The sequence below is a fragment of the Octopus bimaculoides genome, chromosome 13 (genome assembly GCF_001194135.2).
Source record: "Octopus bimaculoides isolate UCB-OBI-ISO-001 chromosome 13, ASM119413v2, whole genome shotgun sequence".
NCBI classification, from domain to species: Eukaryota; Metazoa; Mollusca; class Cephalopoda; order Octopoda; family Octopodidae; genus Octopus; species Octopus bimaculoides.
In genome coordinates, this window is record NC_068993.1 from 43,569,761 (window position 1) to 43,590,045 (window position 20,285).

At 34.3% G+C, this 20,285-nt stretch overlaps 1 protein-coding gene across 1 annotated transcript in view; it reads left to right on the forward strand.

Annotated features, from left to right (window-relative positions):
* LOC106882952 (cadherin-related tumor suppressor) overlaps positions 1–20,285 on the forward strand; it is a 326,029-nt gene that overhangs the window by 239,415 nt on the left and 66,329 nt on the right. Inside the window, exon 2 of the mRNA XM_052972443.1 lies at positions 5,197–5,392. Coding sequence (XP_052828403.1) covers positions 5,197–5,392 — 196 coding nt within the window. The remainder of the gene's footprint in view (positions 1–5,196; positions 5,393–20,285) is intronic.

Here is a 20,285-nt window from a genome sequence, read left to right on the forward strand (position 1 = left end):
AGTCAGTATCAGGTAGATATCTTAATCAATTACAAAGGATTCCTTGGTACACATTTTCACACACACACACACACACATGCATGCACATGTGTATACGGTTAGATGTATGATTACTACCTGATGAATTTAGAGCTCCACTTATAGTATCATTATCCAGTCTTCAAGTAAAGCAGTTGATCTGCATTAACATAATTTAATAAAGTGTTCCATATATATATATATATGTGTGTGTGTGTATAATTTGATATATTTGTATAAATTATGTAAAATGGTGATGTCTGTGTATAAAGCTAGTGTATTAATATGAGATTTAAGTTTCTGCTTAAAACTGAATTGAGCCACCCAATAATAACACTACATTGATGCTGTGGAATGTATGCCTGTTTCTAATTGGATTCATTTAGAATGTCTCTCCAACTAGTTTCTATGAAAAATTCTATATATTTCTTAAATTACTTTTATAATTATTTGTATTAGAATCTTGATAGTTTTAATAGCCACGTCATTTTGTTTTAAAACTGCCTCTAACAATCTTCAGATTCCAAATTGCATTTTCTTAAGTCCTTAATGTCAAGAAAAAATGTAATTTTGTGAAAAGAGCCAAATACTGAATCTTTGTTTAATGCAAGATGACAGCAGTTATTTCCTGATAAGATATATTAAAGATTTTTAATTGAATCATTAATATTTCGCCATACAAATGAACATTGCGTCAATTCTGTTGAAAGATCATCTCAGTTGAGATAATTAAATAATGTTTCCATTCGCTATAAACTCATAACCAATAGGCTGCTACATGATGTTACATGGATTCTGTTTGGTTGTAGGTTAATTTTCTTGTTAAATATGCAAAGTTTTCCATCAATATCCTTAATTTACTTTTCGTTAACATTAAATATTTGTTTCGCAATTTCAATAACAAAAAAATCATGAATTGAGAATCAAAAACAATGGTTTAATACCTTCAACACACAAAGAATCTGTTGACTGTCACTTCTTCCTTGAGGGGTTCTGAATTCCAAAATAGTATCGACCTTTCTCAATTGCTACACTAGTTTGTTTTGTTTTTTTTTGGTCTTTACTACTGAATCTTTTAATGATCTTTGAGATCATTAAATTTGCTTCATGTTTTATTATCAATAATGGCAGAGCACCACTTTATTTGTGAAGGCGTGTGTCCTAGTGGTTAGGGTGTTGTGCTCATGATCCCAAGATCATGGTTTCAATTCCAGGACTGAGCAATGTGTCGTATTCCTGAGTAAAATACTTAATTTCTCATTGCTCCAATTCATTCACCTGTAAATGAGTAACCCTGCAATGGACTTGCATCCTATCCAGAGGAATGCTGTGATCTCATTCACTTATATGTCATAGAAACCAAGTAATCACCCCTATGAATCCTAGAATTCAAAACAGTACTTACTTTTATAACTCCCTTTCATTTGGTTGTGCCCATGCTAAGGGACCACCTTGAAATTTTAGTCAAATGAATTGACCCCAGTACTTCCATTTTTTTTTTTATAAGCCAGGTACTTATTCTATCAGTATCATTTGTCAAACCAGTAGGTTACATCCCATGCATAACTAACAGATTATAGATATCATCCAACCATCACATTTACCCCGAGGTCTGCTGGTTGTTAGGCCAGCTTAAAGGATCTGTCTTGTAATTCTTTCCTACAATATTCTAATCCCATGTCAGTCATACCAGAGCTGTGACCTCTCAATCCAGAGAAGTAGTTGCTCAGCCTGGAGAGACTCCATAATTTCTGAGTCTCAAACTCTATCAAGTGACATTACTCCAGCGATCCGTTAGAGGAACCCCATTTCATCTACTTTTATACACAATTGCACTCCATTCATTACCCAGCATTCATGGTCATAGGTCACAGCTTTCAGATGGCTTTTAAAACTATTTTAGCAAATCTCTCACCTTACGCTTTGACTGCAACTATTTTGATCTGAAACATATGTTAAACCCAATATTATTATATTTCAGAAGAAATATAACTAATAAAGCCTATAAACTCACTCATTGATTGTTGCTAGTCTATATTTCCCTTTTGCTTTCCAAAGTGGTTGTCTATATCCACCAAAAAGTTTTCCTCACATCAATCCATAGCCTTTTCAATGGTTTGATATATTTTCAAACATTTGATTTTTAACTGATTTTATGTTTGTTAAATTTCTAATTGCAATCGTGTGATGTGATGATATTATAGTATCGTTGTTTATTTTGTATCATTTTGTTGCTGTCAACAAAAGAATTTGGATGTATGTGTGTGGCTGATCTTAGTTGCTTTTCAGTTTATTTCATCCTTATTACTTGTGTATTACTGTTCAGAAAAAAATATGTCTGTTCATGGAGAAATATTTACCTTGCTTGGAAACAGGTGAGGGTTTTTGAAAGGAAGAGCTTCCAGCCATAGGAAGTCTGCCTTAATAAATTTCATCTGACCCATATCAGCATGGAAGAGTGGACATTAAGACGACAACATTGACAATGCTAAGAGCGCCAAAATATTTTTATTTACTCAGAAGTATCCCATGAGTTAAAAAAAATATTTGGTAACAAAAGTCTTAAGCGATGTACTGACTATTTTATACATCTACCTATTTATGTTGCTATTCCTTTGGGTTGATACAATACATTATAATATATAAGCAGCCACCTATGTGCATTTCCCTCTATCACTATTGCTATCCACCTGTCACTCACCTCTCACACTCCCTGGAGGCTTACCTGCCCACCCACACCACTCTTCTTACATTTACCTTCATGTTAGTTGGGGGTACAACCTGACATGTCTTCAGCACCACTCTCTTTCCTAACTGGAGGAACTATATATCTCATCTACAGCAAGACACCTGTTCCTGTCCTTCTATCATGCTTTAACCTCTCATCACTTCGGTTGAGTGATGGGGTTTGTCTTGTAAGTTACTTAGTATCCTCACTAGTGCCATGTAAGAAGTACTCTCTGTGAAGCACTTGGTTTCAGGAAGGTTGCACATAAAAGGCACCTGTGCCAGTGACCCTTAAAACGTACCCAGTACACTCCGCAGAGTGGTTGGTGTTAAGAAGGGCAGCTCTCTGACTTACCAGTTCCAGTCAAACCATCTAACCCATGCCAGCATGGAACACAGACACTAGAAGATGGTGGTGGTGGTCGCCACCGCCACCATCGCCTTCATCATCCAGCTGTAGATATCTTACCAAGGCAGATATTGGAGCTTAGTGCTGTCCTCTCGATTGTCAGCTCCTGTCAAACATTCAGCCCAAGCCAGCATGGAAAACGAACATTAAGTGATGATGATGATGAAGAAGAGGAAGCAGCCTCCTCTGCATGTTAAATCAAACTAAGTTGGCTCGCATATTTCAGTAACAACACTTATAATTTACTGACTTCCTGTCTACATCTTATTAAGGAATACTTATTGACCATAATAACTATTTTGGTAGCTGCAAGTAATGTCTGCTTCAGCAAGTCCGAAATTTACTAATTGCTATAATTACATATTACACATACTTAAATATGAATCAAGCCAATAATAGGAGCTTCTATGTGGTCTCTTGATCTGCTAGAAATAGCAACTGAATTCCATTGAATTGTAATACACGACTGTCTTGCAGCAGGAATGCATTGACTTGTGCTAGATTTTCAAAGAGAAAAGTGAGCTAGCCAAGGCTGGAATGCACCTGATCATAGGTCTGCTTAATGAAGGCTAACCAAGGGTTTAAACAATGACCTTTATATCAATACTATGATATAAGGTTATGGAGACAATGCTTGGAGAATGTTACTAAGTTACAGTTCTGTATGTGTGTGTGTGTTCATGAACCTGCAATGTATGAATGTGTGTGTGTGTGTGTGTGTTTAATGCTGGTGTCATAAGAATTTAGAAACTTGAAGAATGTGAAATAATTTTTTTTTTAAGGCTGCCTGAGTGACTTGTTTACTGGAGATGTGGGTTCATGTCCCACAGGCAACCTTCAACTAGTTTTTCATCCAAAGGGTTTTAACCCAATATTTACACATTATTATTTATAGCTTTATCTGCTCGGATTCACTGTTACAAAAAAGAATATGTAAACATATATATATATATATATGTGTATGTGTGTGTGTGTGAGGACACTATCATGAGATTGTGGTTTCAATTCCTAGACCGGTTGGTGTGTTGTGTTCTTAGGTGAAACACTTCATCTCATGTTGCTTTGCGATCACTTTGACACCTTATGCGTGGTACACCATACACCTGTTCAGGCAATATCCATTTAATCGAGGGAATAAACTAAGGTACAGCTCATACATTTGACTACAATAAACAAATCAGCAAAAGTGATCTGCAACAGGAGAGTCCATCATTATATATATATATATGTATGTATGTATATTGACAGGAGAGTCCATCACATATATTGAAATATATTAACTGAGGAAGGTCTTGCGTAAGGGATGTATCTCCTATTATATATCATGCAATGATCTGAAATGTGCATATTAAATGCTTTCATTAGAAAAATTGTAACAAAAGGTTTTAATTAATTCTGATTTGAAAATGGCTAGTATTAACTTTGACATTTAAACACTAATAAAAAGACATACCTTTGAAATACCATTAGTTTTTTGTTTTGTTTCGTTTTGTCTTTTTTTTCTCTCTCTCTCTGGCTTGAGAGCTCCACAAGACTGGTAAGATCACTACACATCATTGGGGAATGAGAAGTGTTCAGGCTTAGAGGGTACAAGACAACCTCACTTGACAAATGAGTGGAAACAATGTAAAATTATTAGGAGTGCTTTTTAATGTGCTGGTGTCCATGTTTTAACCTTTTGATATCAACTCACCTGAGATTGCCCTTGGTTCTATTAAACAAATTTCTAGTTTTCAAGTGATCTCACTTAAAAACTTTCATCAGAATTTCATGTTAATTTATGTTCCTAACACCAACTTCAAAATAACAAAGTTATTTTACTAAATTCTACTAAATTCATCATTTTCAAAATTAATTTAAACAAAGGCAGGGTATTTCCATAGAAATATGGTAACGAAAGGGTTAAATGCAACCTATACAAAATAATTTTTTGTCATTGTTAATGTTCCTTTTGATTAGATCATTCCCCAAAATAATTGTCCTTGTGTGTATATTACATATTATTTATGTTAATTTTTGGTGTGTTTTTTTTTTCCTTTCAGGTAACAATTGAGCTATTGGATGTCAATGACAATCCACCTCATTTTAACCACAGTGTATATGCCTTGGAGCTAATAGAGAACTTCCCCATTGATTTTGATGTCCTTAAACTTGTTGTTAAAGATCCAGACACTACTGGGTCTTTCCTGCTATCTATCACCTCAGGAAATGATGGGACTTTTACCGTTTCCGATTCTGGTAAGTGTATCTTTTCATTAATCTTCTAATGCCTCTTGATTTTTCATGCCTTCTAATCTGGCTTCTTCAGCTCATTCCCTTTTAATTCACTTCATTCTAGCTTTGGTATTTATCATCTATTGTTTCCTTATTGCCAACTTAGCAGATTAATCTATTATTCCATTGTATAATATACACTTAATACCAAAATAAGATTTATCTTTTATACATTGAAAATGAGTCAAATTAATTAGGCTTTCACTGAAATTCTTTGAAAAATATTACATCAGAATTAATCCTTTGCATGAAAACTAGAAAATGTTTGGATAAAAGTTAACAGACAAAGAATTAAATATATTAACTCTTTGTCTGTTTTCATGTAAGCTTTACATACAGCAGCATAACAGTGGTATATACACTCAGCAGACTATTCATTTCGTCTTTTGTGTTTACAGTCTTTACTATGTGATGAAACCTACAGTCTAAATATATAGTACAGAAATCAGCAGACAAAACAATGTGTGTGTGTGTGTGTGTAAAAAAAATATACATATATAATCAGGACCATTATTTAATTGTCGTCTAAGGCAACAAGCTAGCAAAACTGTCAGGCAAACTACTTAGAAGCATTTGTTCCTGCTCTTTACATTCTGAGTTCAAATACCACTGAAATCAGCTTTGCCTTTCAGGGTCAGTAAGATAAAGTACCACTCTGTCTGTCCATCCATCGACTCAGATAAACATTTCATACACACTTGACTATATTCTATCATGGTGGGGGCCCCTTTCTATAGAAGCTTCAAAAGAACCTTGACCAATTGGGCAACCAGCTATTTTACATTTGATGAGATATTGTTGGTCAAACTTTGTTATCCTCATGCTTCAGCTTGATGAAATTAATCTACTGTACCAGAAAATCCAAATCTGTTGGATTCTTTTTAACAAATAGAAACCAACCACCAAGTGATGGTAAACCAAACTCCAGCCCTATCTCCTTTCATTCTCTCCATGTATTAACTAGTTGCACAGATCACCTGTTTCTAGTCTCCTACATGTTTAGTAATGTCTGTTAACGTATTTGATACAGTAAGCTAAAAAAAAAAATATTTATCAATTAAAATTTGTTTGCTCACTACACCATGCATGTTGGCACCACTTCACTATTAATGTTTCATGCACCAGGTGCCCCTAGGTGTTTTTTCTGCAATAATTCTGCATTTCAGTATTCTTTCCTCATGATGTAATCTGGTTACCAGTCAGATGCAATAATGGAAAAGGCTAAGATACAATTTCCAATCCGGCAGTTCCCTACCTTACATGTTCCCTGCCACATTAGTAAACTATCTCTACTTATTTTGCTGGTTACTTAACCCATTTATTATCATATTTCTGTTGAAATACACTACTTTCATTTCAGTTAATCATCATCATCATCATCATCGTTTAACGTCCGCTTCCCATGCTAGCATGGGTTGGATGATTTGACTGAGGACTGGTGAACCAGATAGCTACACCAGGCTCCAATCTGATTTGGCAGAGTTTCTACAGCTGGATGCCCTTCCTAACACCAACCACTCCGAGAGTGTAGTGGGTGCTTTTATGTGCCACCGGCACGACGGCCAGTCAGGCAGTACTGGCAACAGCCACGCTCAAAATGCTGTATTTTATGTGCCACCTGCACAGGAGCCAGTCCAGCGGCACTGGCAACGATCTCGCTCGAATGTCTTTATCAAAAATAATAAGGAATTTAGTAAAATAGCTTTGATGCTGTTAAGCCAGTGAAGAGGTTTAAATTTAGATCACTTTAACACTTCTGTTACCATATCCCTGTTGAAATACACTGCCTTTGTTTCAGTCGATTTTGAAAATAATGGAGAATTTAGTAAAATAGCTTTGTCATTATTAAACTGGTGTTTGGAAGATAAATTAACATGAAATTTCAACAGGTTTTAATTTAGCTCACTTTAAAACAGGAAGTTTATCTCATCGAACTAGAGGTGGTCTCAGGTGAGTTGGTATCAAAAGGGTTAATGACCCCCCTCCTTTACCCGGTCAAGTGAAATACCATTTGGTATTGCTCCCTCCCCTTCAGTAGAAGAGCATCTCAGGACTCTTCTCACTCTCATTGCATCTGTTCCAGGGATCTGGTTGGCAGAATGTAGCTTAATGTATTATACTAACCACTCAAGTATTTGTTGTAATCAGACATCTAGTTCCAAAGAGCAGAAGCTGTTGTAGTAGTTGTAGAAAAGGCTGTGTGAGGAGACAGCATGTCTATTGGTCAGAGGTTGGAGTGTGTCAGTGATGATTCCAAGCTAATCAGTTTGAAGGCCTTTAGGCATTAACATAAGATGTCTATGAGGGTGTAGTAGTTGTAGTAGTAGTAGCAGCAGCAGCTCCAATGTTGGGGCTGTGAATATAAAATAATGATTCCTGATATTTATGGCTCAAAACCTAAAATATAAGTTAAGGGATAGATAGAGATGTTTCTATTGACCCCAGTACTTGACTGGATATTGATCAGGCTCTATGATAATCACTATGCCCAGTCCTTCCTTCTCAGAAATGTGATCCCTCTGGAATTCCCTTCCTGCTCTTGTCTTTCCTGCAAATGTTGACTTACAAATGTTCAACAAGAACATTAATAGCCTCACTTTCACCAGTCTAGAAGACTCTGCAAAAGCCATGGTTGACTTTGCCTTTCATCCTTTCGGGGTTGAAAAATTAAGTACCAGTTGCATATTGGGGTCAATCTAATCAACTGGATCCCTCCCCAAAAATTTTGGGCCTTGTGCATAGAGTAGAAAGAAGGGAAAAGAAGCCTTGAACATTGTCTCTTCCTCTAAACTCACCAAGTAAAAAGCAAAATTAAAATTCTCTTACATACAGAATTCTGCTTAATTCACCTATTCACTTGACTTAAAGGGTTGTTTTGCCATCTGCATGAGGTTCATTCACACTGTATCCTCTGTAAGCTAATTAATCTCTTAGTCTTCCCTTCCATTTATAGAAAAAAAAAAGCAATTTCTTAACCCCTATATCATTTCCACTATTGACATCCACATTCACATCCACTTTTACATGCTTGCATGTGTCAGATGGATTTCTCTGGTCTGAAGCCCCCCTCTTGTCACCAATCTTCAATCTTCACCTATTTCTAAACAAGGTGATATTTTCCCATAAGTAGACGTTTTTCATAGAAGACTACAAACAAAGAACTTGTATGATGGTGACGCTTGTTTACAGCCATCACATAACGTCAAGACAAGGAGATGAACACACACAACAGGTTTCTTTCAGTTTCAGTCTATCAAATCCACTCTGACTTTTGGTCAGCCTGGGGCTATAATAGAAGACACTTTGCCTAAAGTGCAACACAATAGGATCGAACCTGAAACCATCATGATTGCGAAGCAAGCTTCTTAACCACACAGCCATGCCTGTACAATTGCATAAGTAGTTGTAAATAGCTCAGTCTTTTGGGGGGACTTGTGTGTTATCATTCATGAAATCACATCCATCCTATCTTCATTTCAATGTTGCACACATTAAGCACCAACACTTGTCATCATAAGCAGCTAATCCTGATATCTGGGATATCTATGGAAACTTTCAAGTGAAATTCTAACACCCTTTTTACTAGGATTCAATTTGCTTCTTTTATTCTCCATAAGCAGCATTCTTTTTTGATCTTTTTTGCTAAATACTTTGAATCTTTCAGGAAAGGTTGTTTTTTTTTTGCTGTTTGTTCTTCTTTTCCCCTTGTTCTTCCACTGGGCTTATTTTCTCTCCTCCCTAAATTCCTGTATTGTCTTTCCACCTGTTCTTCTAAAGCAGTAATAGCATCCTCATGTTCCTCTATATTCACTCTTAATGTCTTTCTCAATTGATTCACTTAAGTAAAGTGATATATCTTGATATTGGCAATGTTTGATCTCGTAACCTTTTACTTCGAAACTGTCATGTCTGAAGCATTTTACATATTTTTTTATGTTAGCATTTTTTTTTTGTTAAAACTCAATATGTGTGTGTGTGTATATGCATATATATATGTGTGCATGTGTGTGTATGTATATATATATGTGTGTGTGTGTGTTTGTATATGTGTGTATGCTTTTGTATATATGTAGATATATATGTTTCTCTTTTATATTAGCAGTGTTTCTGTATTATTATTATATAACAGGTCTTTTATATATCAGTAATTGGTTCTATTATATAACAGATCTGATCATAGATTCCTTATCCTCTCCTCAATAGATCAATTTCAGCAATGCTTGTTTTGCAAATCAAATTATTAACTGTCATTATTTGTTACAGCTTCTAATATTTCATTCCCTCATTCTGAAACATCTATGTTACACAACTGCTGTATTAGAAATTCCATTTGCTGTTCTTTGCTATAAAATGTTCAATATCAGATTGTTAAACCTGTGTGTGCCTCCTTACTAAACCATTAAGATCTTATTCTGGAAAACTGAAGTTTCTTCATGTGCATCCCCATATTCAGATAACAAATTTGGTTATCCAGGTTTAGAATGATCCTGAACAATCAATGCAATTGATGTTGAGCTTTTACAATACTTAATCATTTTCCTTTTTTTTTTTTCCTTTTTTGTTGTGGTTTTATTTATTTATATTTTTTCCTGTGTTCTTGGATCTTGACATGTCCATAAGACAAAAGAAATTATCATCATTAAGATTCTTCTTAAACACTGAGAGAATTTAAGGAAATACTGATGCTGTTAGTTTACATTCTTGTATTAATATGAATTGGTCGTATTTGAGGTGTCCAACTTCTTTTTCAAAAATACAGGAATTGAACTGAAGAAATGTACAGAAAAATCTCTGAGTTTTTGATATATAGCCATTCTTAATTCTTATTTAAAGACAAATAAAATAGAGGGAAAGAAAAATAAAGGAAAGTTAGCTGTTTACAATATTAATGTTAAATGTTCTCTCATGTTCTTGTGTTCTATAAAGTATTGGTTTATTTCACATTTATTTGGTATTCATGGAAATAACAGGAAAACGTCAAAGAAAATACAAGCCTGAATTGATAAATATTTAAGAAAGAAATCAGGTTAATTAAATCTTTGTTACATCGTATTATCTGAATTTTTAGGGGAGGGTAGAGGGAGGAGGGAGTGGACTGGAAGACAAAGAGAGGGAGAGGTTGTAAATTGAAACCTAGTTAAGAAACATGCAAGATGAAATTAAATTATAATCAAAACAAACAATTTATTTCTAAGATATTTTTAACACATGTTATTGACCTCTGCAATTCTCACCATAACTTCTTAAGTCTTATATGATTGGCTAAGACTGTCTTATAAATAAATAAGCAGACAAAGGGTTTTGAAATTATTATTATCATTATTATTATTATTTAATTAAATACTTAATATAAATCTGGGGTCATTTATGTATTTCATTATTTAAAATAATCTTATTAGCATTCATTTAATTATTACAGTTATTTTTTCTTTTGATTTTTTTTCTTTTTTGCTTCTTTTCTTCAGATTTATTAAATTTTTCGATTCTCTGAACAGCTCTAAAATCTGGTTTGAAGAGCTGCTGGGGTTTTTTAAAATTAAGTTTGAGATATTAAAGTTGTAGCAAAACTATATTTTTTAGACTCTTTTTATTATTATTATTTGTATTTGCTAATGGCAAACTTGTTTAGATTACATTTAATTTCTTCACAATATCTTGTATCTCTTAATTATAGAAGGTGGAATTCTCTAGAATATCGAAACCAATCCAACAGTTTATTGGATTTTAATAATTAATTGTTATACTCCATTTTTATATATACATATGCACTTATACATGCATATATGCATGTATATATATATATATATATATATATATATATATATATATATATCACACACACATATACATGCTTATATACATGCATAACACACACACACACACACACACACACACACACACACATATATATATATATATATATATATATATAGCAAACATGAAACTTTTAATTGGGGGGACCTTCTAGTTTTATGCTAACACAACCAATTAGACAGTATTATAATTTGATAAGATGCTATGCTGCAGTCTTTTTACATATCCTTCGCTAATTACCTCTTAATTATCGATTTAATATCTGTTCTAAATTATACAGCAACAAAGCACTAATAATGATGGTCTTTTGATTCTGATATATTCAGGTGTTAATTCACAGAATATAAAGTATGGAGAAATTAGAAATTCCAGGTTGGTGTTGATCATGCAGTAAGGGCCCTTGGGAGTAAAAGTGTTCCTTAGTTCTCATTAATCTTTAAATGGTGGGAAAAGGTTAACATGAATGCGTGTACCAAATGTGGACAAGAATATCTTTTTTTCTTAATGGTAATTTTTATATTTATTTTCACTTTAAATAAGTACAAAAACTATGATAATGATATTTTAATTCTCTTAGATTGTAAAGATAATGACAAAAAGGCAATAAAATCACTTGAGTATAAATTCATTTGAGATTCCTGCATTGTTGTTGTGAAACGAATCTACAAATGGAGAAAAACTGGCGCACTTTTTTCCATCTACAGCTAGTTGAAGTATCACTTTCTTCTGTTCTATCTAGAGCATCAGCATCAGCCTCATCTGATGATGAAGGAAAAGCTGAAAAACTTCACTGCTGTATAAATCTTCCATTTGCAACTAGATTTCTTCCATCAATTAGAGCCACTTGAACTTAGGCACAATTGACGAAGTAGACGTTTAGGCATCAATTGATGGTTACCATAGCCATGTAAAATTTTTGAAACATCAATTGATAATGTCTGCTTTTCACTAATGAAACATCAATTTATGATGTCCGCTGTTCTCTAATGAAACATAAAAACTGATGCTGTCTGCCATCTAAGGGTTAAAGCTTGTCTCTGGAAGTGAAGGTTATTTCAGTATAAAACCTCAGGAATACTATTTGGAGAAATCACGGGATTGGAATAATGTGCTGCATTTTTCTGCTATCAGCTTTTCCAAAAATTGTGGCTGGTCCCAGACAATCATTCATCACTTTAATCAAATCATGTGCTTAGGTAGTCAAATGGTTCTGTCATTATGTGTTTCACTAGAGACACAAAGATCAGAACTGATTAGTTTTTTTCTGAACCATTGGACCATCCTACATTAAAACCAGTGGTAGAGGACATCATTAGAATATTTGACTGACCTTTAAATTTTCTCAGTTTCTAAGATGACGAATTACTATTGTTCTAGCTCTTTGTGTTCTGAGTTCAAATCCTACCATGGCCAGTTTTCCCTTTCATTCTTTCAGGATTGATAAAATAAAGTTCTAGTCAAGTAACAGAGTTGATGGTTACAACAAACTTCGTTACCATCAAAATTGCTGACCTTGTGCCTAAATAAGAAGCAATTATTAATAATAGCTAAATAAGAAGCAATTATATATATATATATATATATATATATATATATATATATATATATATATATATATATATATATATATATATATATATAAGGTACAAGCATAGCTGTGTGCTAAAGTTCATTTCCCTACCACATGGTTTTGGATTCATTCCCCTGCATGACACCGTGGGTAAAGTATCTTCTACTATAGCCTTGAGCTGACCAAAGCCTTATGAGTGGATTTCATAAGAAGAAGCTCATTGTATACATTTGTATGTGTGTTTGTGTTTTGTTTCTCCTCGTTTTAACCTCATTTGAGTGGTATCCCTTGTTTTCAATCTTTTGCGAAAAGATGCATGATTGTGAAGAAATATTTATTTGCTTGGAAACGAGTGAGGACTGGCAACAAGAAGGACATCTGGTCATAGAAAATCTGCCTCAACGAATTTTGTCTGACCTATGCAGGCATAATGAAGTGGACGTTAAAATAATGCTGATGCTGATGTTGATGCAGCGAGCTGACAGAATTATTAGAATGTCAGGAAAACTGCTTTTGCAGTATTTCCTCCCATTCTTTACATTCTGAATTCAAACCCTGCCAAGACCAAATTTATCTTTCATCCTTTTTGGGAGTAAAATAAAGCACCACTCAAGCTCTGGGGTCAATTGTATCAACTTGTACCTTCTCCTCAAAACTGTCAGCCTTGCAGTTGTGTGTGTGTGTTTGTCTTGTTTTTGCCTCTTTACCTCTTTCAGTCATTACACTGTGGCCATGCTGCAGCACCACTTCAAGGAATTTTAATCAAACAAGTCAACCTCAGTACATATTTTTTTTAAGCCTCGCACTTATTCTATCAATCTCTTTTGGTGAACCAAGTTATGGAGACATAATGACATGAACACCAGTTGTCAAGCCATGGCAGGGGGTCAAACTCAGACACGCACACACACATGTGATTGTGCATATATACATATATGATGGACTTCTTTCAGTTTCCATCTATCAAATTCACCCACTGGGCTTTGGTCGGCCCAGGACTCTTGCTCAAGGTGCCATGCAGTGGACATAAACCTGAAACCACGTGGTTGGGGAGAGAACTTCTTACCACACAGTTATGCCTATGCCTCTATTTATAAATATACACACAAACACACACATATACTAACATAATTCAGTCTAATGTCTTTATTGTTGTTCTGATAGTAACATTTCAACCAGGGTACCTTCTTGCCTTCTTCAGGTTCCTTTTGTATTCTGTAATGTTCTTGGAATTTCAAACAACATCCTAGGGGTAGATTGATTGTTGTCATTCCGTTGATCATACCTGAGGTATTCCGTTAATAATTCTACTATATATGATGTCATCCAAACCAAAGCATATATCATCTGTCTGAATCAGAGATGAAACTCCTGTTAATTAGCTAATGCTACTACATGTAACACTTAATCAATTTTTATATTCACCATCAGTATATAACAATGTTTTCTGAATTAGGCACAAGACCAGCAATTCTGATGAAAGGGGATTTAAATGATGCCATCAACTCCAGTCCTTGACTGGTACTTTATTTTATCAACCCTGGAGGAATGAAAGGTGAAGTTGACTTAGAAAGGATATGAACTCTGAATATAAAATGCTAAAGAGCCAGAACAAGTATTGGCTTCAAATTTTGCCACTAGGCCAGCAAGTTCAGGAGAGGGGATAAGTGATTACATTCACCCCAATGTTCAACTAGTACTTATTTTATTAACCCCAAAAAGGATGAAAGCCTCAATGAAATTTGAACTCAGAACGTAAAGAAGATGAAATGCTACCAAGCATTTTGACTGGCATGGTGATAATTCTGCTAGCTCACCATCTTAGAGTCAGAACAAATATTGCAAAACAGCTATTAAGTTTGAGACTTTTTTTCCTTTCTTTCTTTTAGAATGAGGGGAGATTAACCCAAAGAGTTCAGTACCAAAATATACTAATAGTTTTAAAAGATTTTCTTCTACTTCTAGTTTTCAACCAATGTTTTCGACCTATGTTAACACAGCACCTAGCTGTCAGCTAATACCTACCATGACACAGCTCTCCTAGTTGCTGGTTAATACTTGATAAAATTCCTTGTGTCAGCCAAAATTTAGACACAGCTCCTCTTCTCACACAGGATTCTAGGCAGTCACCTTGCTGTTACTTTCATTACTCAGACTTCAACCCTATCTAATTGGTATCTCTACCACCACCATCTTCTATATGTTGTGGTCATTCTCCCCTTAAAACTACTCGTTTCTCAGCCACTACCTTAAGAATAGCTCCTCAATCAAATTGCTTTGTTACTTTTATCCCAATTTGCTTTATACAATGGTAACTTAGTTAAATATATATTTATATAATTTACTGTCTTCTTCGTTCATCGGAGATTACAGTGTCAAGACGAAACCATGTCTGTTGCTTGCATTAGAGCTCATTCTATTCAGTTATGATAATTACATATCAACCAGAACTAGTTGCTATGCAAAGCATAAAATTATTGTTTATGCTTTTACTACTGTCCACACTTAGCTAAAGGGTCGTAAAAATCATTGACTTGAATTGACCTGCTTTATAAATAGCTCTTTCTCCAACTTTCTACCAAATTAGTAACTATAAAACTTGCCCATATGCATATGGATGTACACACAGTCACACATACACAATTGTATATGCGTGTTTATGTGTGCATACATGCATGTTTAATTGAAATGCTATCTAAATTATGCCTCATCTAATTTATCACCAACAATAAGATAAAATATCATTATTGACGAATATCTGTAATTAGGATCTAAATTGATCTTTCAACTATATTTTCAATGAATATTTAAGAATTATTAATTCTGCTATTAAATTTCTTAACTTTTATTTTCTACTTAGTTTGTTTATTTGCTTTGGTTGCTTTTGTTGCTTTCTTTTTTTTTATGTAATTTTTTTTTTTTACTTTTATAAATAAACAATTTTAAAGATAATCATTTTCTTATTTTTTTTACATTTTTTTTTTGTTTTGTTTTTGTAAAATAATCAGAAATGATTTTACCATGTTCATTGACTATTTGGCTACGGCTTCTGTGAAAAATCTTTTCCAGCATTATCTTGCATGCATATAACTTAACTCTAGCAGTGATGTTATGTAAGAAAATTTCCTGCTTAAATTCAGAAAACATTGATAATGCGTTTTGCAATAAAGTTTCACATTTAATAGATATAAATATGTCACCCTTGAAACAAACAAAAATAAAAATAAGAATTCATTTTGATGGAAAAAAATGTATTTGGCAATTGAGAAAAATTTATCCATGTTTCCTCCTTTTATTAAATAAACTTAGAAATTTTCTACAGATTCATCAACATGTATACATATATATATATGTACATGTATATGCTTATATATACACACACACATATATATGTGTGTATATTTCTACCTGTACATATGTATGTGTGTGTGTATATATATATATATATATATATATATATATATGGCTGTATGATAGGAAGTTTGCTTCCCAACCAAATGGTTCTAGGTTCAGTCCCACTGTGATGCATCTTGGGCAAGAGTCCCCTCTACTGTAGTCTTGAGCTGACTAAAGTGTTGTGAGTGGATTTGGTAGATGGAAACTGAAAGAAGCCCATTGTATATATGTGCATATGTCGCTGTTTGCACACACACTGCTTGACAACTGGTGTTGGTGTGTTTATATCCTCATAACTTAGCAGTTCAGCAAATGTGCCTAATAGAATAAATAACATCAAGTTGGTGCCCCAGCATGGCCACAGTGTTATGACAGAACCGAGTATGTATGTATATATAACTGCAATTAAATGTGAAACTTTAAAAGGAAATTTTTATTGTAGAATTCATACGTGCTTATGTTATTCATACTGGACTAAGAATGCAGAAGAAACTAATGCTCCCCACCCACCTCCTCACCATATTAAGCCATGTTGTTTCATCTTGATAATGGTATTTAATGCAAAACTTTTTGAAGTTATCACTTTTACTTTGATATAATCTGAAAGTAAATTTAATTAAAAATTTACTTTATAATAATCATAAACAATTTGTTTTGTGGAGCGGTAACTTACATCCCCCCTCCAGCCCTCCTTTTTTCTATTACGTTTCAAAATCAAATTAAAAATTGAATATACACTCTTTTGGTAAGCAGAATTCCTGTACGCATTGCTTTCAAGATATAAGAGTTTCTTATCTTTACATAATTTTAAAAATCTTAAAATCTTTGATAATGAATAGAGAGAATCGTGTAGATTTAGAGCAAGGATTGTGAAATTAATATTGAGTGCTAAGGATGTTGTATGGCCAAAATGAAAAAAAAAAAAAGAAAAGAAAACAATGACAAAAATTTACATTTGGAATGCAGCGCACTTTTGCGATTGTGTAGAGGCTGAGATTTTAATCTTTACATTCAAATGAAGAAATTACTTTGAAATTAATGTTTTCACTTCACTTGAATTTTCTAAAGACTTGAATTATATTTTTAAATATATGCACTGCACTAGGTGGGTATCCTTTTACAATAACTTGAGAATCATTGCTGTTGGTGTGCCTATAACATAATCAATCAAATTTGTTCTTGGATTGGTTTCATTCTTTAAATTGTGGCCTTCACATTTAATTGCAGTTATATATATATATATATTTACTTGGTTCTGTTACAACACTGTGGCCATTTTGATTATATCAACCCACCCACACTCCCCAGTACTTTCTCTCAAACTTATTTTTCTATTCAATCTCTGTAGAAATGTCAGGAAACTTATGCTTGGAGTAAAAGTGGAGATAGTTTAGTGAGACATAAATACCTCATTGTATTTTTGCTTGCCATATCTGTGTGGTTCAGAACCTGCTGATATAAACAGACGCACACACACATTACATTACATATATATATGTATGTATATCTTTTATCTTTTACTTGTTTCAGTCAATAGATTGCAGCCACGCTGGGGCACCGCCTTGAATTTTTAGTCAAATGAATCAACCCTTGTACTTATTTGTTTAAGCTTATCAGTCTCTTTTGCTGAACCACCAGATTATGGGGATGCAAACACACGAATATCAATTGTCAAGCAATGGTGGGGGACAAACAAACAAACAAACACACACACACACACACACACACACACACACACACACACACACACACACACACACACACACACACACACACACACACATATATATATATATATATATATATATATACATGCTTCTTTCAGTTTTCATTTACCAAACCCACTCACAAGTCTTTGGTCAACCCAAGGCTATAGTAGAAGACACTTGCCCAAGGTGCCATGCAATGGAACTGAACCCAAGACCGTGTGACTTGGGAGCAAGCTTTTTACCACACAGATACGCCTGCACCTAAACACACTCACATATATTTCATCATCATTTAACTTCTGCTTTCATGCTAGCATGGGTCAGGCAGTGTGACCAGAGCTGGTGAGGTCAGGGGCCAGCACCAGGCTCCACTGTCTGTTCTACCATGGCTTCTATGGCTGGATGCCCCTCCTGAAGCCAACCACTCCATAGAGTGCACTGGGTATTTTTTATGTTCCTCCAGCACCAGTATCAATTCTGCTTGAGTACAGCAAGGCGCTGGATATCTGAATCCTTCGTTATCTCCTTCGTAAGGCTCAGTATCTTGAGATCAGTTTTCAATACTTCATCCCATGTCTTCCCAGGTCTCCATCTTCCACAAATTCCATCAGAGTGTGTGTGTATATATATATATATATATATATATATTCTTTTATTCTTTTACTTGTTTCAGTCATTTGATTGTGGCCATGCTGGGGCACTGCCTTTAGTCAAGCAAATCGACACCACGACTTATCCTTTGTAAGCCTAGTACTTATTCTATCGGTCTCTTTTGCTGAACCATTAAGTTACAGGGACGTAAACACACCAGCAATTGGTTGTCAAGTGATGTTAGGGGGACACACACACACACACACACACACACACACACACACACACACACACACATATGTATGTATATATATATATATATATACACATACACACACACCAGGCTTCTTTCAGTTTCTGTCTACCAAATCCACTCACAAGGCTTTGGTCAGCCCAAGGCTATAGTAGAAAACACTTGCCCAAGGTGCCACGCAGTGGTACTGAACCTAGAACCATGTAGTTGGTAAGCAAGCTATTTACCACACAACCACTCCTCACAAAATGTTGCATGAAACTCTCAGTCTTTGAGTCACTTTTGTAACTTTCTGAAAATTAAAAATAAGAATACATACTCATGTATTGAGTTCCATTTATCATGTTCATTCCATTGAACCTATACATGTGTGTGTGTGTGTGTTCTTAATGCAGTTTTTTTTTTTTTTTTTTTTTTTTTTTTTTTTTTTTTTTTTTTTTTTTTTTTTTAATTCAAGCCATCCCACCCCCACTCAAGCATACACACAAAAAAGCAGTCTGCTGTGCTATATGGTTTCGTATACTTATCGCAGTTGCCATCAGTTTGCAATCTCTCTCTCTTTCTTTCTCTTTCTCTCTCTCTCTCTCTCTCTCATTTTCTTTTCTTTTCTTTTACCATGCTGAAATCTCTGATAACTGTCCTTCTGAACTTCTATGTAATTACTTCATCTTGTGTTTTCTTTGGCTTACTTCTCATGCTTGTAGACACTCACACTATTTCACACCATTTTCTTACACAGCATGCATCAGATTGAATACCTATACAAGCTGTCATCTCTCTTACATTTAATAGCTAATGCCTCTAACACCCAATTTTTTTTTTCCAATCTTTAATAATCATCTTGAACTTAATTCTCTCCAGCAGCTAAAAATCTACCATTATTACCCATAACACATATTTCTTGTATATGCAGTACATCATCTTTACTTATTTATTTATTTTAACAAACAAAAAAAAAATAGTGCCAAGAAAAACAGTAGTTTTCTTTTAAATTTCTTCCCGTAATTGCTTGATACTCGCTTGTAGCTAAGTGTTGGTTTCTTGTCGGCTTACCTGCAAATCTTTACCATACATCGTATGACCTGTTAATTGTACTACCTACACAGTTATTGAGTTGTTTCCCATATCCTACATTCTTCACATAGTCCCTGATGATTTTAGATATTTTAACCTTCATACTTTTCAAATTAAGACTCATTCTTCTCAAAATTCTGCTGCTTCAGATTAATTTCAAGTGAAATGTTTCATAAATGACCACTCCATCTTTGCTTTTTTTTTTTTTTAAGACTTGCAAGATCTTTGGCTGCATGGTAAGAAGTTTGCTTCCCAACCACATGGTTTCAGGTTCAGTTCCCTTGTGTGGCACCTTGGGCAGTTGTCTTCTATAGTTCCCATGTCAACCAAAGCCTTGTGAGTGGATTTGGTGGACGAAAGCTGAAAGAAGCCTGTCACACACACACATACACACACACACACATATATATATGTGTATATATATATATATATATATATATATATATATAT